The following is a 20,878-nucleotide window of genomic DNA, read 5'->3' on the forward strand; positions in this document are numbered from 1 at the left end:
CTAGGTAACAGGACCCAACAAGTTGAATTGGAAAGAAGGCAGGTGGGATAGCAACCTCTGCAGACTGCTCATATTACACCTAAAGAAACAGGTTCAGAAACGTGGAGTGACAGGTCCCAGTCTGTCAATGTGAGGACTGGGAAGAAACACATTTATGTGGGCGTGGCCCAGTGACCCTCACCTAAGTGATTCACAGATAACCTGAGGGCGGAAGTTTCCTCATCATGTCACTGGTGAGGACTTCAGAGCTCAGTGTAGTCACTGCCTGAGGCCATTTGGACAGGCACTGCCCTGCTGCTCACTGCTTTGCTGTGCTGCCTCCAGGAGTCCCAGAGGCCAGCAGGCTACAGTGGTACAAACTCACAGGGCGGCAGAGGGTCCAGAGTAGCCATTATTTTAGAGGGCGGGGTTCACCCAGAGGTCATCAGGCTACAGAGTGGTACAAACTCACAGGGCGGCAGAGGGTCCAGAGTAGCCATTACTTTAGAGGGGGTGGGGTTCACCCAGAGGCCAGCAGGCTACAGTGGTACAAACTCACAGGGCGGCAGAGGGTCCAGAGTAGCCATTATTTTAGAGGGGGTGGGGTTCACCCAGAGGCCATCAGGCTACAGTGGTACAAACTCACAGGGCGGCAGAGGGTCCAGAGTAGCCATTACTTTAGGGGGTGGGGTTCAAACAGGCACAGGACAGGAAGACAGATGCAGAGCTGTGGCTGGGCTTCCACACTGCACACGGGCACCTCCCCGAGCCACGCAGCCTGTGACCAGCAGTCCGGGGTCCGACACTGCCAGGGGATGTGAGAAGGAATCCAGGAATCCATCCGACAACCTGCTTTTCACTAAAAAGTTTCGTTTTTAACTACAGCAAAATAGTGAATATATTTATCTAATAACTGTAATAACAGCTATTATAAAAATATACTTATGCACAAGTGTTTTGATTTTGTTTTATTGTTTACATATGAATTGCACAGTGAATTTTTACATTTCAAAAAAAAACCTTACTTCATTACATTTATTACATATATTGCCATGAATGAGACAAATGAGATCCATTTTCAGACTGGAAGAAGAGAAATATTTTGAGGAGAGAAAGTTAATTGCTGGTAAAGTGTTGTGTTATTCTAGAAAATGTTAAATTCAGAGTATTAAGGAAGTGTGTGTGTGTGTGTGTGTGTGTGTGTGTGTTTTCAGGCTAATTCTAATGACAACCAAACTCTGAGCAAAGACAACACAAGTATAACAGGTACACGGAAACATTAACATCCGATATCAAGGAAAAAAAAAAGAAAGAATGTTATAAGCAACTGTATACAGCAAAAAGAAAGTGATTAACAGTTTATTAAAATTTTCAAATATCTACAAAAATATAGCAATACAGTGAACTTCAACTCCACCACTTTCTGTCTTAAACCTGGCTGCGTTGCAGGGTCTCAGGGAGGGATCCCAAGGACGACCGCTTCTTGGGGATCACTGTTAACAAGACCAATACCCCAGGGCATCCAGAGGTCTCCCGTGATTTATAATCAGCGGTGTGCAGAGAGAGATGATGCCAGGAGCTGCAACGCTGTCCTTCCCACGCGGCGCGTGCGCTGCCAATCAGAGGGCAGAGGTGTGCCCTCCTCGCACGCTCCGACACATTTCTTCACACGAAAGCACACAGTGTTCGTCTATAAAGTGACGTCCACGTGGATGATGATTGCTTTGCATGTCCCCTGCTTTGATTTTATAAGTATGTCAAATTAATCATCTTTAAAAATACAGGAAAAAAAGGAAAATTAAGAAAACAAACATGAAATTTGGCCTTTAAGTGGTGAAACATTTCCGCTGACCAAGAGGCAGATACAGTAGCAGCTGCACCGGGGCCCCAGGGCCCGCAGTGGCGCCCGCAGCGTCACTCGTCACTCGGGCCACAGGTCGTCCTCGCCGGCACTGACCGAGCGTCCACAGCGTTTGAGTGCCATTTTATGGGTTTAAAAGACTAGAATCTTTTGCAAGATGTTTTGAGACGCTGTACTTTGGTTTAAATATTCCAAAAATTTTGAGTATGCTTCTTCCTGTTCTCTGTTTCTACTACAGGTGCCCCGATGACCAGCAACGCAGGTGCGGCAGGCCCTTTTCCCCTGCAGTTTGCCAAACAGAACAAACGCCAGGAACTGAACTGCTCTTTGAGCTACAATTTCTGATATGTGTATTTTTTTTAAGTAAAAAGAAATAAAATCTGAAAAGAGAGAACTATAAGACTATTTTATAAGAATGTTCTAAGAGAATGTTTTAAAACTGGCGAAGAAAATTGTTCATTTTGCTGTGTGTATTGGAACTCACAAAAACGTACACGAGTCTTAAGGAAAGGTACAGTCTTCAGAAGACACTATGGGTCTGTTAGCGCATGCGAACAGTCAGCGCATGTACTCTGGCGCTTCAATCAACAGAGGCTACACTGACAACCCTTAGCACACTTGACTGCTAAAACCATAAGCACCCTTTTCAAATGTAATATAACAAACCCTACACAGAAATGCATAAAGCCACAGTTCAAATCCTATCAATTAAGTCCATTTCGATAATTTTCTGACTATGAGGATTTAAAACAATGCACAATATAAAAATGTAAATGGATGCGTTCTTAGTAAAAATCAAAGTGTACTCTTCACAGGTGAACTAGCGTCTGTTTTAAATGTCTTTTTTTATACTAAATATATAGCTCATTTAATTGATGGAGCAAAAGCAAAATACTAACTACTATAATTTCAAAGCACAGCCTGTAAACTAATACATCTTATGATGTAAAAATATTGCACAGTTTGGTATCCTGAGAGTAAGCTCTAAGCCTCTCAAGCAGAATGATCAAACTCTCGGCAGAAAATACAGTATCACAAGAACCACACTTCAAATATGGCGATTTTAGGGTCCCATTCTAGGAATACTATTCAGTAACTGTCACTACCATAAACAAGGTGAGGAGTGCCTACCACACACTGTCATGGTATGTGGATCAAGGGATGCCTGTCACAGCAGCTACAACACAGCGACAAAGAGCCCTGGGACACTCGGCGGCATCAGGATGAGAACCGATTTCTATGCTTTTGCTTTTGCATACAACCAAGAACAAAGGACCCACCATTCATCTTCCAACCCTCGGAAGGCTTGTTTCTTTTAAAATTATCTGTTTGTGAAAAGTTTGAAATATACTGTTTAACAATGAAATAATGTTGGGACCAATACATGTTCAACTTTAAAAGCCAACAGGGACCTCAAAAAAAAAAGTTAACATGGCATAAATCTATCTTCAAAAATACTCTAAATCAGATAGTTTCAACATTTCTAATACAGTGTGCCAAGTATTTGGTCAAAGGTAAGTTCCGTTGGTATTTCCAAGAATTATGTTATGTGCATTAAGTAAACCCTGAACACAAACAGCCTGGCGTTAACTTTTAGGCTTTAAAATCCTACACTGAGGTCTTCCTGAGCCACTCAGTACACACACAGATCTGGAAACTTCATCTCATAGACTGGGACAGACTGGTACTGGGCATGCCCAGAAGTAATGGTCAGTGTTCCCGACGGACTGGGAGGAGGGCTGGAAAAGAAGAAGGGGCATGGTCAGCGGGGGAACTCAGAAGCACTTCGTTGCACAACCATCCCAACCCCTGGGCCTCCACTGTGGGACCGCTGAGACACAGCTGCCGGCCAGCTGTGAGGCCTCGGAGAACGGGCCGGGTGGGACCGGGCTGTTCCCGAGTCAGACCCGGACACTTCCCTTTGACTACATACGCATAACTTCTATAATGGGGTCAAATATACGCATTCTTGTAAACTTGCTGTTTCACTAGCAAGTATCTTTCAAATACATATGTACTCTTTTTTGATGATAGCGTAGTATTTCATTATATGGATATGTATATTCATAATTGATTTAATCCAGTGGATAAATGCAGGCTAACCTCCATTGTTCATTGTTATAAATACTGCACACAGGTCTCTTCTTTTTTTTTTTTTTTTTCATTTTTCTGAAGCTGGAAACGGGGAGAGACAGTCAGACAGACTCCCGCATGCGCCCGACCGGGATCCACCCGGCACGCCCACCATGGGGCGACGCTCTGCCTACCAGGGGGCGATGCTCTGCCCATCCTGGGCGTCGCCATATTGCGACCAGAGCCACTCTAGCGCCTGAGGCAGAGGCCACAGAGCCATCCCCAGCGCCCGGGCCATCTCTGCTCCAATGGAGCCTTAGCTGCGGGAGGGGAAGAGAGAGACAGAGAGGAAAGCGCAGCAGAGGGGTGGAGAAGCAAATGGGCGCTTCTCCTGTGTGCCCTGGCCGGGAATCGAACCCGGGTCCTCCGCACGCTAGGCCGACGCTCTACCGCTGAGCCAACCGGCCAGGGCCAGGTCTCTTCTTATACATACATTTATCCTGACTGACTGCCTCCTTGGTTTATAGTCACACAAAGAGAATTTCTGGATCAAAGTGTATTCACAACTTCAACTTTGGTCATACTGCCAGAATACCAGTAACTCACACTTACAACATTTGAGTGTAATTAGTCTTTTATACCATTATAAACCTTGGGTATAATCAATCATTTTGTCTTTAAATCTTTGCCAATCTGAAAAGCAGAAAGGAATTCACTCCTATTTTTATTTTTTATTTTGGGCTACCACTAATGCCACATATCCCTGTAGATTTAGTATCCATTTTATGTTCCTTTTAAAATGAATGAGCTATTTGAGTCTACAGCCTCTATTTCTACTCAGCTGTTTTTTCCTTACCAATGTGGGAAACAAATTTTGTCATATGATACAAATGCCTTTCCACAATCCATTATTTAATCTCAAGCTTTTTTTTTTTTTTTTTGGCCAAATGCTTCAAAACCTGACAAAAATTCAGTATCTTTCTTATGATTTCTAGTTGTGTGTATTATGCAATGAAAAACTTTCTCCAGACCAAGATTACAAAACTAATTCCTGTCAATATTCCAGTATTTCATGTATTTTCTAAACAGAGTTAAAATAAAATGTTCTATTCTGGTGAAAGAAGTGGAGAATCCCCCCCCCTCTCCTTTGCTGGCCAGTAGTGACCAGCAGTTATCCAAAGAGTCAATGGACACCTGTTCTTCCCCCCCAGATCTGCCGTCTCCTCTGCTCCGCTCACCTGTACAGAGTCCACCCTGCTGCAGAGCCAGACGTCCATCACCATCCCTCCCAGGCACGGCAGAGGCGCCCACCCTCCCCTGCGCAGCAGTCTCCTGACTGCTCTGTCCTGAATGCTTCCACACTGCCCTCAGCGTCAGCTGTTCAGATAGACAGAGACAGAGACTGCAACTCTACCGTACTCTGTGGAGAACCGGTGCCTTTAAGGTGCTAACTCCCTGCCCAGTAATGAGGGAGGACTTTCCGTTTGTGTAAGTGTTCTCATGCCTACTGCTCAGTTTCATCGCTATTTCTTGTCTTGAACTCTTGTCAGTTCTTAGAGTCTGTTAGTATTTTACAGGTACGAATGTAATTCATTGTAATGAATTATATACAGTAATGAATTGTCACCATGTCCAAGTAGTAACTTCATATAATTATCTAACTGTAAACTGTTCTCAATTAAGTTATTCAGTTGGTTTCTTATATTTCCCTAACATATTATCCTACTTTTGGCAAAAACTGTTCAGTATTTATAATGTCTCTTTATGTTTTGTTTTGTTTTTTAGAGACAGAGAGTGAGTCAGAGAGAGGGATAGACAGGGACAGACAGGAACGGAGAGAGATGAGAAGCATCAATCATTAGTTTTTCATTGCACGTTGCAATACCTTAGTTGTTCATTGATTGCTCTTATATGTGCCTTGACCATGGGGTTACAGCAGACCGAGTGACCCCCTGTTCAAGCCAGCAACCTTGGGTTCAAGCTGGTGAGCTTTTGCTCAAACCAGACGAGCCCGTGCTCAAGCTGTCGACCTCGGGGTCTCGAACCTGGGTCCTCGGCTTCCCAGTCCGACGCTCTATCCACTGCGCCACCGCCTGGTCAGGCTTTATGTTTTTATTGAGAGATAATTTTCAGAGTGAAATGAAGATGTTATTAAGTATACTGTTAGACAACTCTCTAAGCCCATGGGGACCACCCTAATAAAGAGACTGAACATTCTCCTTGTGTCTCTCCTCCTCCGTGCCCACGCCCACATCCAGCAGACTGAACATTCTCCTTGTGTCTCTCCTCCTCCGTGCCCACGCCCACATCCAGCAGGTAGATTCTGGCCTCTGTCCTGGAAATGAGTGTGACTTGTTTCCGAATCCATTCGAACGGTCTATACAGCCCACAGGACTGGTCCACACAAGCTGTACTCTTTTATGCCTGATTTCTTTTGCTCAATGTTTTCTTTTCTAGATTTATGCAAAAAAATGTATTTCTTTTTATTGCTGAGTATTTCACTGAGTAAAACTACCACTCCTGTTTATTGTCTTTCTGTTCTCCTGCTGATGAACATTTAGTAATTACGGAAAACTGTGAAGACATGTCTTTTTTAAATAAAAGTTTCGATTTCTGTGGGTGGATACTGAGCAGGGGACTAGAGGATCAAGAGCAGGTGCACAGTGCACCCTCTCAGGACATGCTGCGTCCGCGAGTGTCCGCACCTCCCACGCCCACCAGCAAGGCGGGCAGTTCTTCTGTAGCATCCACTACACTTGAGGTCTGTGCGGTGAGCTCTTCTCTTTCAGATACTACCTCATCCAGTTCCTGACGAGAACTTGGTTCTTTCTCACAGTCTCTACTTCTCTCCTAAAGTATGTGCTTCTCTTCCTTTACATTCTCTGGGGCGTGCGTGTGTATGCACCGAGCACGTGTGGAGGTCCCGGTCTACCCACCCCGGGTCCTATGTGGGGCTGCGTGCTCCTGTGGCATCTTCCTGCTGCCTGCCTTTCTTACCACCTGGTACTGCACGCAGGCCACGGCCAAGGAAAGAACAGTGGAGGCTGCAGTATCAGATGGTTCTGTGTCTTCTCTCGAGAACACAAACTCTCCCCTCTGGGTGTGAGCAAGGCACAGCGACAAGAGCAAGTCCAGCACCAGGAGCCCTGGAGGCACGCTGCGAGCTCTGTTTCCTTCCCCATAACAAGTCAGCCACCAGGACTGCTGCTTCCTCACCAGGGGACCTCGGACAAGCCACCTAGCTTCTACGTGCCTCTGTTTTTACACTTGTGAGGGAAAAATAACACGACCTATTTTTAGGTCTGCTGTAAATATTAAATGAAATAATGCACTTAGCAGAGTGCCCAGAACACCATAAATGTTTTAATAAATGTTAACAATCAGTAAGTATTCAATAGATACTATTGGTAGTTTCAGTACCAACAACACAGAATTGGTCGCAACAAGCACTCTGGGATACAGAGCTTCCGCAGTTCTGACAGTGCCGTTAGCGGTAGCACGGTGGCCTCCAGCAATGAGCATTTTACGAACATGGCTGCGAATCTGAACTTTGGTTTCCCACTCACTAGCTGGATGAACTCCAGTGAGTTACTTTACTTCTCTAGCCTCAGTGTCTTTTCCTGGAAAATGAGAAAAACAGCATCTGCCTCACTGTGCAGGCTGCGGGGGGGCTAGCAGGAAGGAGGACGCACGGCGTGCGCACAGGTGAGGTGCACGGCACTCTCACGGACAGAGCACGCCTGGCAGACTCTCACGGACAGAGCACGCCTGGCAGACTCTCACGGACAGAGCACGCACGGCACTCTCACGGACAGAGCACGCACGGCACTCTCACGGACAGAGCACGCACGGCACTCTCACTGACAGAGCAGGCAGCACAGGAAGGGCCACGCCAGCAATCTCCTCTGAACAAAAGCCTCTCGCACACTGCACGGTGCAGGCCATTCTCTGCTCTGTAATTCTGTAAATGAGTGCCTCTTAACTGACGGGGTTGGCCGGAATGGCGGGAAAGGCCCAGAATAAGGTGGGATACTGAGGAGAACACACCCTACGCACAGAGGAGGAAGAAAGGCTGAGATGAAAAGTAGACTAGAACATGCACCTGCCTGTCCCACGGGGACCTGGGGCTGAAGCGGAGCAGGCTCTGGGCATCGAGTAAAGGTTACAGGATGGTGCTGCGCTGGGGAGACAGGAGGTGCAGGCGCGGCTCCCCCGGGCTCCTCTACAGCCCCGCAGCCCACAGAGGCGCCCCACGGGCAGGGCGCAGGGGACCGGGCGGAAGCGCTTCCCCCTCAGCGGGCCACGTGCGCCGGGACTTCACCAGCACCACACTCAGAGCCGAGTTGCTCGCTCCTGTACGCTCCAGAGCACAGAGCAACTCAGAGGGGGCTCCCGTGGGTCTGATTCAGAAAAGCTTGCTGAAAGTTTAATTTTCATGGAGTGAAATGTATATATTATGTGTACTGTTTACCCTGGGAGAACTAGAGGTTGAACCATAAAACTGTACTGTTTGCAGGTCAAAATGGTTAAATAGGAGGAATGACCTGGCTCAACATACCATCCGCATGCGAGTCTTCCAAAGTCCCCAGAGACCCTCACAGGGGCGTTCTAACGGGCGGCAGGGAAAGAAATGGCAGTAGACTGTCCAGTGGAGAGAACGGCTACTAAGACAAAGGACCTATAGGGTCTCAGGTTTACCCTAAATGAAACACATAATCACTTAAACAGCATCAGCCACACACTTAGAGGGGCAACAGTTTGTATGTGGTGTCCCATTGCTACTGTAGTAACAAGTAACAAAACCCTTACCGTATGGTGAGTTCCAGGATCTGGGCAAGTCTATCATGAAGCAAATTTGCCTATAAAAGTGAAAGAAATGTTAATGAACCTACTATTTTCCAAACAGTCACAGGGAACACTGTAAGTGCAATTCGGGAGACGAAGCAGAACCGTGGCCATTGAGCTGGCCGAGCAGGATGCGCTGATGTTTGGTTCAGTGTGTCTCATCTACTACAGAGTTTCTCTTTCATCCCTTTCCTGGTCTCGCTGGCAAAAACCAAGCAACAGACACTCAAAATAAAATATGCAGAACAACATCACTAAGAGCCATTGCAAAAAAAAAAAAGGTACCACTGCAATGCCTCTCATCCACACGTAGTTTGGGATCTCTCCTTACGTTACACAAGGAAATTACTCAGGCTCCAGCGCCACCCTGCCTTCAAGTTTTCCGGCCTATCCGATACACTATGTTGTGTTCTGCTCATCTACCTGAGCACGGAATCTACCAACCAATTACCAGGGAAGTTTCCCCCCAAACCACCCCACCCCTGCCCTTCAGCATTACCCACTCACTTTGGATTCACACTGCGCTGCTATTTCTTCAAAAGGAGCTTTCTGGAACTTCTCTATCACCAGGCGCCTCTTCTCCTTCTCCTGTTCCTCCATTCCGTTGGTGTCTGTGGACGTGTTTGTAAAGACCCATTAAAAAAAATACAGAATTTCATAGAAGCTTGCTAGCGACCTAAGAGTAAATGGTCTCAAAACCAAACAAAAAGCATAATTTATCAGACTACTTTTATTTGAAAAAAAGCAAAGGTACAACATTTTTTTTAATCTAAGGGTTAAAACTACACAAGACCTCTTTTTCATTGTCTACTTCTGTCTCTCTACCAAAAAAGTGGAGCCGGCTAGCTTCCCGAAGGTCAAGACACTTCCTGAAGAGGGCCCTCTCTTTCGTCATCACCACGCACTCACACAGATAAGGCGCTTCATTGAAAGTCCGCGCAACTTAATGTCAAATGGCATACAGGTGGGGTCATTTTGAACCATACTATTTTATATTTTAGCTTTTTCCATTTACCATAATCTGAAAAGTGACTTTTTTTTTTTAAGATGGTATGTGCTCTGGCCAAAGTCTGTGATACAATAAAATAATAATAATTGTCACAAATAATTCTCCTTTTATAAACAGACTTTTCTAGAGTTATGCAAGCATATCACAATGTATTTTAATGCCGCCTGTACTTGGTGGCCGGTATGCAGGCTGCACGAATTTACGGGAAACAAAGTATTTCCTTCCATAGAAGGTGTGGGATGAAAACTGAGACACTCGGGAAGAACAGACTGAGTGAGTGTGAACAGGACACAGGAGTATAATGAGAAGCTGGTTTGTAACGGGCGGCAAGAGAGAGGAGCTGGTAGGGTGTCTGTGGTCATGACAATGTCACCTTGATCCTTGCTACTTTATCAATGAAAACACCGAGGCAGAGAAATTAACCAATTCTTCTGACATCACACAGCTAGAAATGCTGGAGCCAAATTTCATATCCAGGTTAGCAGTCTTCACTTACTTTGTATAAAATATTACTCTGATTTGTTAAACTGTAAAAGCCTAAAATGTAGCCAAATAAATCAATTATTTATATAGACATCAACTAAATAAATATATATATTTTGCCACGCTGCTTCTGTTTATTCTGGTGTATAAACATGCACTAAGGTAAAGATAAGCTATCAAAATATTAGGAAAGTTAATAAATACAAAAAATCTCACCAATTGCTTTCTTTAATGCTTCAAAGGTGATTTCTTCAGTATTACTAACCTAGAGGAAAGTGATTTTCAGTAAAATAGTTAAGAAAGGTCAATATAAATAATACTTCCACCTAGTTACAAGTCATAGAAGAACGTTTATAAATTTTTTTCTTCTTTACATTGGCTCGATTTGTGATTATACTCCACAATGTCATATAATCTGTATTTTTTCACTGGATGTGACAATAGCCTGCTAGAGTGGTGGTCCCTAAACATGTTGCAGACTAATGCTGGGCCAGCAGAGGGTGCCTCCTCTCGCAGCCCACCAGGGCTGAATCTGGGCTGAGTCCACACCCATCTCCCGGAGTGTGCTGTGCAGCGGACTGGAGCCCCGCGGGCGGGCTGCTTCCAAAGGGAGCAGGGCTTGCAGATACTCAAGGCGGAGATTGTGCATAAATACAGTTTCAGCCACGTAACAGAGGAAAACTAAGCACTCGATAGCCTCTGTAATTTTGGCACCACATAGTTTACAAGTCAAAATGAAATAATCTAAAATTTGAAATGGTTTTAAAAAAAAGAATGAGTGTCATCCACAGCTTCAAGTATACATTCTAGCTGTTCACAGGTGAACCACCAGGTCTATTTATTCTCCAGAAATATCCTCTAGCTTGGGGTTTTCAAATCTGTTGCTTTGAGATATGTAACAGGTATGAAATCCACTGCTTTGTGATTTTAAAAAGTCCATAATATTTTGTGGTGCCAGCATTTTCAGGAGGAATGACATATCCAGCTACTACATTGTCTCTGAGTAAAAGTTAAGAATGGTAGAGAGTACTTGCCTGGGGCTCTGGTCCTCCCTAATCTTAGCTCATGAGCGTCTCTGCTAAGTCTAAGCGGCCGGGCTAGCGGAGGAAAGGGCTGCCGCTCTGCACCTTAGCTCCTCGGTGACAGAGGCTTTGGCTGGAAATCAAGCCGCAACAACAGTTCCACTGCCTCAGCTTTTCTACCGAGGGGTCACATTTCTAGTTGCAGTCAGATTACACTGGGGAATCTTCAGTTGCTTTGTTCTAGATGTTCGGAGCAGATATATAAGATTAGGCTCTGTCTGGTTAATCTCCTGTACTTAGAAGCAAACTAGTACTCAATGAAAGAACAAAAACTGTAGTTCATACAGCTGTTTAGGAGCGTACACAGCTTTTATAAACAGTTGTTTATAAACAACACAGCACAGGAGAGAGAACGCTGGAGATTTTCCCTCATCACCTGCTCAGCTGTGTAAGTGGAAAGCTACCGTATTTGACCGAGTAGCACTTCTTCCCTATTTGTTCTCATTCTCCTTAATTCAGGTAACTATGATTCAGTCTCAGCATCAAAACCAGGGCATTCTGTCCCTGTCCTTTTTTTTAGCCTCCATTCTATAAATTGCTCTAAGTCATTTGGTCCTACCCACTCTGTCTTCAAAATAAGGTACTCCTGCCCGTCCCTCTTCCCCGTCCCCAGCCTGGCTGCGCTGGGTCCTCATGTCCACAAGGACAGGCCCCTACAAGGCTCTCCGAGCTGGCCTTGTTCCCTCCGGGCTCTTCTCATATTCGTTCTATGGAAACACAGCTCTGAAAAGACACTAGTGGAACCAGTGCCGCCCACTTCCTCCCAAGCTACACACACAGCCCTACGGCTGGCAAGACAGCGTCTATAATACGTCTTCAATCTTGTTTCCTATGATTCCCTTTTGTGAGTCCTATTTTTTTAAAAAACAACAGCTTTATAATAGTATTTAATGATTCATACTTTTCGTACAATATAGCTGTTATACACAGGCCACCTACTTCATTTGTTGCTCAGCTAAGCTAGAATCTGCTCCCACGCTATAGCTGGCTGTGTTGGAGTTACGGGAAACGGTGGAAAGGCCCCATCCCAGAGGGGTTCCAACATCCCTCTCCTCTTCTGCCTTGTCTGTGATTCTAACTCTAACCAAGACTGGACCGCATCCTTGGGCGTGCAGAAAACCTGCTCTTCGTCCTCATCCAGTCAGACCACTGCCAGCTGCGGCCACCTTACAGCGCCTAGCAACACGTTCTGCCTCACATCGACTTGACATTAGAATTGTTGTTTGTTAGCACCCATGCAGGTATCTTCTGTTATATTAGGGGAAAAGGCAAGAGTATATATGTATAAAAAGACCTGTTATTTGCTCTAGAATATACACAATCCTTTTAGCCAACCATTGCTTAATTTCGTACAAAGAAAAATGAATATATATAACCTCCCATCCATTCTCCCAAATAATGAAGTGCTGAGCGTTACACCCTCTAGAGAGAAGAACTGAGTGCTGATTTCAAATGTCAGTCATCTCCATTACGCAGAGCATTCGTGCCCACAATGCCCAGCACAAGGGACTGCAGGCCATGCCTGCAGAGCTTGGTTCTGTTACTGAAGGAGGTGATTTTGCTCAATAGGTAGAGATGCCGCTATTATATTTTGGCCATTTATCTTCTTGAATTAAATAAATATATATTATATATAAAAAGATTTTTAGAATCACTAACTGATTCACGGTAAGCTAAAGTTTGAATCACAAATGTCGAAACTGATGCCTCAGTGGACCAGGTAGGTCAACAGACTATAGCAACAATTTGAGTCATATTGTCATATCAACAGAAAACACAAGTTTGCCATGATTTCCATCTAAACAATCTTCTGACTTTGTTTTTAAGTTATAAACTCTAAAAGCAGATCTCAGATATATCTGAAGACTAACTAGGATTATGTATAAAATATTTCAAATAATTTTGATCAAATATAAGAATAATGTTTTTAAAATGAGCAATTTTCTTACCTACCTCACTGTTAGCTAATGTACCCATTCTGGTAAATACCTAACTGATGCAAATTTCTGCTGTCCACACCATGAAATTAATTAGTTCTATCCTAGAAGGTAATTTCTTTTGTCTTCAGGTGTTTGAAAGATCACTCCTAATGTGCAAAATCAGACCCATCATGGTAGCTGCGTTTGCAATTGCACTGTGTACACGGAAATCTCAGTGCCTGTTCACTTTTCAAATGTGCAGCGTGAGGCATGTTTGACTTTGGACTTAAAGCAAAGCGGAAGGATCTTTAAACAAGTCAACAAATGTATTAATGGGCTTTTAATGTGAAGTTCATGTTCAAGAATCTTTCTCCTACATTGTCTTTATGCAAATGTCTTTTCAGTTCATTGTACCATGGACTGTTTGCAACAGTTTGAAGTGCTCTATGTGCAAAGTTAGAAGAAATAAAAATGCCTAGCCAGTCAAAATATATTGTACTCTTAACAAAATAAAGTGCATAAACTAGTGAGATGGATTTCTTCCCTCAAAATGTAACAGCACCAACCAAAATCAAAATTGTTCAAAGACAGAGCCAGCGAGACATCCCCCTTACCAGCAAGGGGCGTGGAAATTAACACGGCTTAGCAAAAGTAAGTTTGGGGAGATCATTTCTCTCGAGCCTTAAATTGGCAAGAAACTTCCAACCAATCTCAGTGCCCTAAGTTCCAAAATAAATACTAACTGCCTCTCGATGCTCTGATCATTTCTTAGTAAAACTGATTAATTCTCCATAATGGGAAGTGAACAGCACAGAAGGGAATGTCAGTCGCCTGCCCCGACCACCACATCATTTTAATTCCAGAAGACACTAACTGGCCGGGTCGGGAGGGGAAGGAGAGAGGAGGCTGAGAAAGCAGGAATTCAGACAACTTCCTTCTCCTTTTCTTAGGCGGATACTCTTTTAATTATTTATATTGTAACAAACGAGAAAGAATGAAATACCTAGGAAGGCAAAAAATGAATAAAGCACAAGGCGGAGGCTGACGTGACATGCTGGGTTCCGGCCTCTTACTCGCCTAGCACACAGCTCTCTGGTGGTCTGTGGGAGCACGTCCCAGAGAGTGCTGGCCCGCCGCCTTCCCGAGCTCGGGAGGGGGCACTCGTGTGCGCCACTGAAACAGAGCAGAGCAGGAAACCTTTGGGGTCTCAAACAGGTCGCCATCCTTACTTATAGAGTACACAGGTCACTGACACAGCTTTAACTACGTTACGTGCACTGTGTTTACTATGTAAAATGATAAAAGATTTCCCTCACAGATGAAGTTTTGAAACTTTCTAAAAGTCGTGAACATCTGCCTTCACGTGAAGTATCTAATTCCATTTATTCTCGTAATTTATGTTCCATAAACCTTTAAAAATAAGATCTAGCCCTGGCCAGTTGGCTCAGCGGTAAAGCATCGGCCCAGTGTGTGGAAGTCCTGGGTTCGTTTTCCAGCCAGAGCACACAGGAAAAGTGCCCATCTGCTTCTCCACCCTTCCCCCTCTTCTTCCTCTCTGTCTCTCTCTTCCCCTCCCGCAGCCAAAGCTCCTATTAGAGCAAAGTTGGCCCTGGGCGCTAAGGATGGCTCCATGGCCTCCGCCTCAGGCGCTAGAATGGCTCCGGTAGCAACAGAGCAATGTCCCAGATGGGCAGAGCATCACCCCCTGGTGGGCATGCCGGGTGGATCCTGGTCGGGTGCATGCAGGAGTCTGTCTGACTGCCTCCCCGCTTCTAATTTTGGAAAAATACAAAAAAAAAAAAAAAAAAGGATCTAGATCTAGATCTAGAAGCCTCCTAATTCAATAGCAGGCCTTATGTGACATTTCTTACTTAACAAGAAAAGTCTTCTTGGTTCAGTTTTACAGTTCCTTTTCTTATATTAAATTCAAGTGTGAAAGCTAATGATATCATAACACGTTATGCTTATGTATCTGTAGGTACCCAAATGAGTCTAGTAGAATAAATCAAAAGCAAGTTCAAGGCTAAACAGGATAGTTTCTACTAACAATAGGAACTGTTAACTTGGGACTAATTTAGAGTCGCGCTGGCCTCTGTCAAGTCACGGAGGGCAAGTCATCCTGTCATACGAATGCCTGTTTCAGACACGCCACACCATGAGCTCGCAGTGACTCACCACGTCGTCTGAAGGCGCACTGCTGGGTAAGATGTCCACTTGAATGGACACGGTGTCCACAATACTTTTTCTTCTAGAAAGACGATCTTCATCTAAAATAAAAAATTTCCCCCATTAGAGCCAGTTAGAAATCGTATGTCATTTATAAACTACATATTTCAGGTTTCAAAAATTTCAGGAAATTAAGACAGCCTGTCTTTTCTGCTCGTTCTAAGCACACAGAGCCCCGAGTTCTTGGGCACACACTGCGTGACACAGGCACTTCACTAGCTGCCAGCACAGTCTCTCTGACCCCCTTTGTGCACACAGGGGCTCCATTCCACTGAAGGGCTACAGACGAGGAACCAGGGAAGGTGAGGGTCAAGAAACCGGTTTCCCGGACTGACTGCTCCTCTCCTCCGAGGCAGTAATTAACACGATCAATCACATCTGTAGTTCACCTGTTTCTGGGCATGCAGGGCACTGCGGTTCATGGCTAGAAGGGACATGTGGCTAGTTCTCGCTAGCAGAGTCTGAACACCGTTTCCGAGCGTGGCTGCTCCATCAGCCCGGACCCCAGGTCTGAACGACATCACGATCTGCTCAGATAGTTTGAGCACCAAGTACTCTTCATGGTTCTAAACCACCAAGAACCTGCGACTGATCATTGTCACAGCATAACTTAGGTGCTTTCTTACCCATGGCACTCTGACACTTAAGGCCAGGTAACTGCTGTAGGGGGCTGTCTGTGTATTGCAGTGTGGTTAACGCATCCCTTAGCTTCTACCCATTAGATGCTGGTAGGCTGTCCCAGTGGTGCTAACCAAAAATGTCCCTACAATTGGTAAGTGTCTCCTGGAATGGGCAAAAACACCCTTGGCTGAGAACCACCAGCCCAGTCCATTCCGACCAGTGACAGACCTTCTGACAGCTTTCCCTGTGCACCACCATCATGTTATAAGCTTCTTAAAGCGCTGACCCTATCACTCCGCCAAGCAATTCTACCCACTGCTTGACGAATTCAAAAGGCATTCTGGGCTCTTTGGTCAGATCTTTCCTACAGTAACTTCCACTGCTAATTTGTCTAGTGTTCAAGGCAAATGTCTTTTTACCCCTCTCTGAGCATGCTTTAGGGTCTGTATCCGCCTTCCACACTTCCAGAAACCCCTACTGGAAACATATCACCTGCCCCACTATAAAGATTGTATCTTTCGCCTGACCAGGCGGTGGCGCAGTGGATAGAGTATTGGACTGGGATGCAGAAGGATCCAGGTTCGAGACCCCAGGATAGCCAGCTTGAGCATGGGCTCATCTGGCTTGAGCAGAGAAGCTCACTATCATGGACCCAAGGTCACTGGCTCGAGCGAGGGGTTACTCAGTCTGCTGAAGGCCCGCGGTCATGGCACATATGGGAAAGCAATCAATGAACAACTACGGTGTCGCGGCGGGGAACTGATGATTGATGCTTCTCATCTCTCTCCGTTCCTGTCTGTCTGCCCCTATCTATCCCTCTATCTGACTCTCTCTCTGTCCCTGTAAAAAAAAATAAATAAAAAAAAAATAAATTAAAAAAAAAGAAGATTGTATCTTTCAAGGCCTAACTTCTTAAGAATCTGAAATATAATTATTTCTACTTATCCTTCTTTCTTCTAGAGACAAAATGTACTATCAGTTATGGCTGATCTTCCCTCCAGTCATGGCCACCTTTAATCACCGGCTGGGCATTGTCCCATAGACATGGAAGTTCATATCCCATCATCCCAAACATCCCAGAAATTCAGTGCCAGCTGCACTCTGCGTCTGTCACAGAGGAGTCCCCGGTGCGGATCTAGGAGGGTCGGGGGCCCGAGACTGACACACCCTCCACTGACCAACCACTGCTACAGACTGCCTCCCTCCAGTGCCCAGGCCACTGTGCACTGCGCTCCGTTTCCCCCACGACCACGCTTTCAGAGAGATCACACAGGAAGGCGTTAAGGGGAACGCTACAGAGCAGTACGTGGTCATCGCTGCGGACGCGATTTTCCCTCCAAGCAGGCCACCTCCCGAGGTCTGACCAGAACTCAAAATGAGTAGCAAATGGCCTGCTCCACGAAGGACACCACAGAAGAATGTCAGGGTTCATACCCCAGGCTGACAGGCGGCAGAAGAGAGTCAAACTGAAGCCGAAGAGGAAGAAGAGGAGGGACAGGGCAGGAAAGGGAGCAGAGCGGCCCAATCACTAAGGACAGAAGGGAAGTACAGAGGGAGACGTGGAAAGAGTCAAGGTTTTAAAAGGGAAGAAAATGAACTTGAGCGGGAAATCCTAACACCATATTCTCAGCATTCTCAGCACGTTTCTTCTTCTGACCTACGGAATCACCTGCTCACGGGCAGCTGCAGATAAGCCATAGTCCAGCCAGAACCAGGATCCTGCAGGTCTACACAATGTAAGGTTCCCCAGCTCGGGCTGATGGCAGGATGCCCGTCCTCTGCCTGTCTGCGTCTGTTCCCGAGCTGCGGTGCCACGCCTACTGAAACGTAGTTCTGGGAGCACCCTGTCACCACATACCCCCTGGGGAGACACTCTTCCCTTCTCGGGTGGGGCCAGGTGAGTCCCAGAAACCTCTTAGATGTCCCTTCCACTTTCCACCCGCCTCCCTCCTCCTTCCTACGGCTGTTGACATCAGTAATCCTCAGTTCTCCTGATGTTAACGGGACCCTGCATGTCGGAAGCAGTTCTTAGAGCTATGCCCAACGCCCTCAGTGACAGTCTGCTGCCCCCTGGCGTGTCTGTGAGTACTGCATATGACTGCACTCGATGGCTCAGGAGTAGAGAAAACAGTCTGAGTACAAATGTGCACAGAACCGTCAGTAACTCGCAACAGAATGTTCTACGGCTGTTTAGAAATAAGATATAGGAACTGACTTAACTGTACACACTAAAACACAAATGGAATTAGGGCTCCACAAAGGACACCATAGAAGAATATCAGGGTTAGATTAAATCATTCAGATTGGATTAAAAAGCTCACTGGAGTGAAATAAGAGTTTCACAAGTAACTTACCGACACAAAGTTCAAAATGTCCCAGTTCAATGCTGAGACTACTCAAACAGGTATACTTTTTTGTCTTATAGAGAAACACAAAGTTCCATCTAGAACTACTGCATATTTACAGAATAAAAGCAAACTAAAAATCATGGGATAAAAAGTAATAAGCAAATTATTTCATTCCAGCCTCACTATCCTCATTTGTAAACAGTGAGTGAACTATTTTCAAGGTGGAATGGGAAGATGAACACAGAAGGCACATCACAGTGCCTGGCACAGCTGGTGCAGAATGAATGGCAGCTGCTATCTTGATGGTGAAGTGCTGACATCTGGGCAGTCTCCCAGTCAACGGTCAAGAGGCAGTGAGACAGGGAATACATTTTTTCCAGGGATGGAAGGAAACGGAAACGAGCAAATCACGTGTTAGCAAGGCCCCAGGCCTGCAGCTGTCGGCTGCTCTCTGTCTGAGTCTGCCTCTCCTTTGCTGTTAGTTCCTTTTGTTCACTAGCTTCCATGTGTGAGTGAAATCATGTGGTACTTGCCTCAGGGCGGAGAACACACAACACAGTGTACAGATGACGTGTTGTGGAGCTCCGCACCTACCTGACACCTGTAAAATTTTGTTAGCAGTGTCACCCCAATAAATGCAACAGCAAGGGAAAAAAGCAGCACAATGTTCACTAAGAACAGTTAAGAGCAGGATCAGGGTGGAAGGAAGGAGCAGTGGAAGGAAGCTACAGCTACGGGAAGGGGCAGAGCGAGCGCGAGCTGACCCGTGCGCGTGTACCGCAGCACACAGGCGCTGGCTCCACTTTTTAGAAGGCACGTTTTACGGAGCTATTTCCTAGAGGATGGGGGAGGGGGGCACACTGATCTGGGATTTACCTTTGTGCTTGCGCCTGGGCTTATGAGATTTTTTACCTGAAGGAAAGAGAGCTAAATCCAAATGATAAGAAGGAAATATTTTAAGTCTTTTAAATTATAATGCTCTACTAATGTTTTATTCTTAACAGTTTCTTATTTCCCCCAGGAATTCATAAAGACTAGAATCTTTTATGGTATAGAATTTAAAATAAAATGCAAAATAATTCATTAACATCTCAGACTATTATGACAACCATCATTGTAATAAATGTATATACTTTGGGCCCACATTGTAAAAAAATAGGTCTACAAAGATTGTGCTGCTTTAGTGACTGTTCCATAAAACTGCCTAATTGAAGTCAAGTGGTTCTCTTACCAACAGAGGCATCAGCACGGGAGAACCAGCTCCACCGACTTTAACATTTATACAGCCGCCCAATGAAATGAGGGGGGGCAGAAATTGTTTGATTTTAGTTTCTAAATTCAAGACTGAATGCGAGACACCATGCAGTTCTGCCCCGAAACACAAGTGATTACTGCAGTCAAGGAAAAGAGCAGAAGGAAATACACACTGCAGAGGAAAAGACATTAACTAAAGAGTCGCAAGATTTCTTTGCAAAGCAAATAATCTGTACTCTTTCAAGTAGGAAAAGCTGCCTAATTCATTAAGCTCAATACACAAATAATTAAACAACTTTCACCCATTTCCGTAAGTTAAAGACTATTGGTTAATGAGGAAAGATCTCACTTTCTTTCTTTGTTCTAAGTATATTATTATTATTATTATTATTTAGTATAACAATAATAATCGAGGACTCAATTTATTCATAAAAATTACATACAGGAGTAGGCAAAAGTAGGTTAATAGTAATAAATAGTACAATTAATAAATAAATAATACAAAATAAACTTTCGTGTACTCACAACTGTAAACCTGCTTTTGCCAACTCCTGTGTATTTATCTTTAGAGATTCACTAAGTTTCCAAGAGGAAAATATACAAATATGTAAGAGGAAAGCCCCGTAAGCATTTGGGAAAGCTGCGGCCTATCAAGCACACGAGGAGTTCCCATTGCTCAGGGCATGGAGCGAGCCCTCCGTCCCTCACCTGTGACCTGCGGAACGTACGGCACTGCCAGTCTCTCCACGCTGTAGCCGCTGCCGCCCAGGGATTCCGCAATCTTGTTCGTCAAAAAGTACAAATTTTTGTCATGCTTCTCTAAAGATTTTGGAAGCCTGTCAGGTTGATTAAGCAGAAGTCATCCAGTGTTGTTTAAATTACTGAGCAAAACATAAATTAACATGCAAGCATTCTAGGTTCAAGCCTAAGTGTTAGAAATATAAACTGTAATTAGTAACAGCATATGATAGAGGACTAGTCTGAGTCCCTGTATGAGCCATCCTGGGTGATCCTAGCCCAGACAGGACACTCCCATGGTGAGAGCAGCATTCACACATCAACAAGGAGGAGGACCAAATTCAGCTCAGCTTTCATGCTACTGTATTTCTCCATGGATAAGATGCACTTTTCCCCCCGAAAAATTTGGGGTCTAAAAACTGGGTATGTCTTATACAGTG

The 20,878-nt window shown here is 44.9% G+C and overlaps 1 protein-coding gene across 2 annotated transcripts in view; it reads right to left on the reverse strand.

The window, feature by feature from the left end:
• Positions 1-932: 932 nt before the first annotated feature.
• The window catches only part of EFR3A (EFR3 homolog A), a 79,524-nt gene continuing 59,578 nt past the window's right edge, over positions 933-20,878 (reverse strand). Inside the window, exons 18-23 of one of the 2 annotated variants that reach the window (XM_066265644.1) lie at positions 20,409-20,536; positions 15,427-15,518; positions 10,467-10,515; positions 9,266-9,369; positions 8,723-8,772; positions 933-3,579 (exon numbers count right to left, since the gene is read on the reverse strand). In XM_066265644.1, the coding sequence (XP_066121741.1) occupies positions 3,474-3,579; positions 8,723-8,772; positions 9,266-9,369; positions 10,467-10,515; positions 15,427-15,518; positions 20,409-20,536 (529 nt within the window). In that variant the 3' untranslated portion in view covers positions 933-3,473. Of the gene's footprint in view, positions 3,580-7,259; positions 7,534-8,722; positions 8,773-9,265; positions 9,370-10,466; positions 10,516-15,426; positions 15,519-20,408; positions 20,537-20,878 lie in introns of those variants that run through there. The other variant, XM_066265645.1, reaches the window with a different exon arrangement.

Source organism: Saccopteryx bilineata, chromosome 3, assembly GCF_036850765.1.
Source record: "Saccopteryx bilineata isolate mSacBil1 chromosome 3, mSacBil1_pri_phased_curated, whole genome shotgun sequence".
Lineage (NCBI taxonomy): Eukaryota > Metazoa > Chordata > Mammalia > Chiroptera > Emballonuridae > Saccopteryx > Saccopteryx bilineata.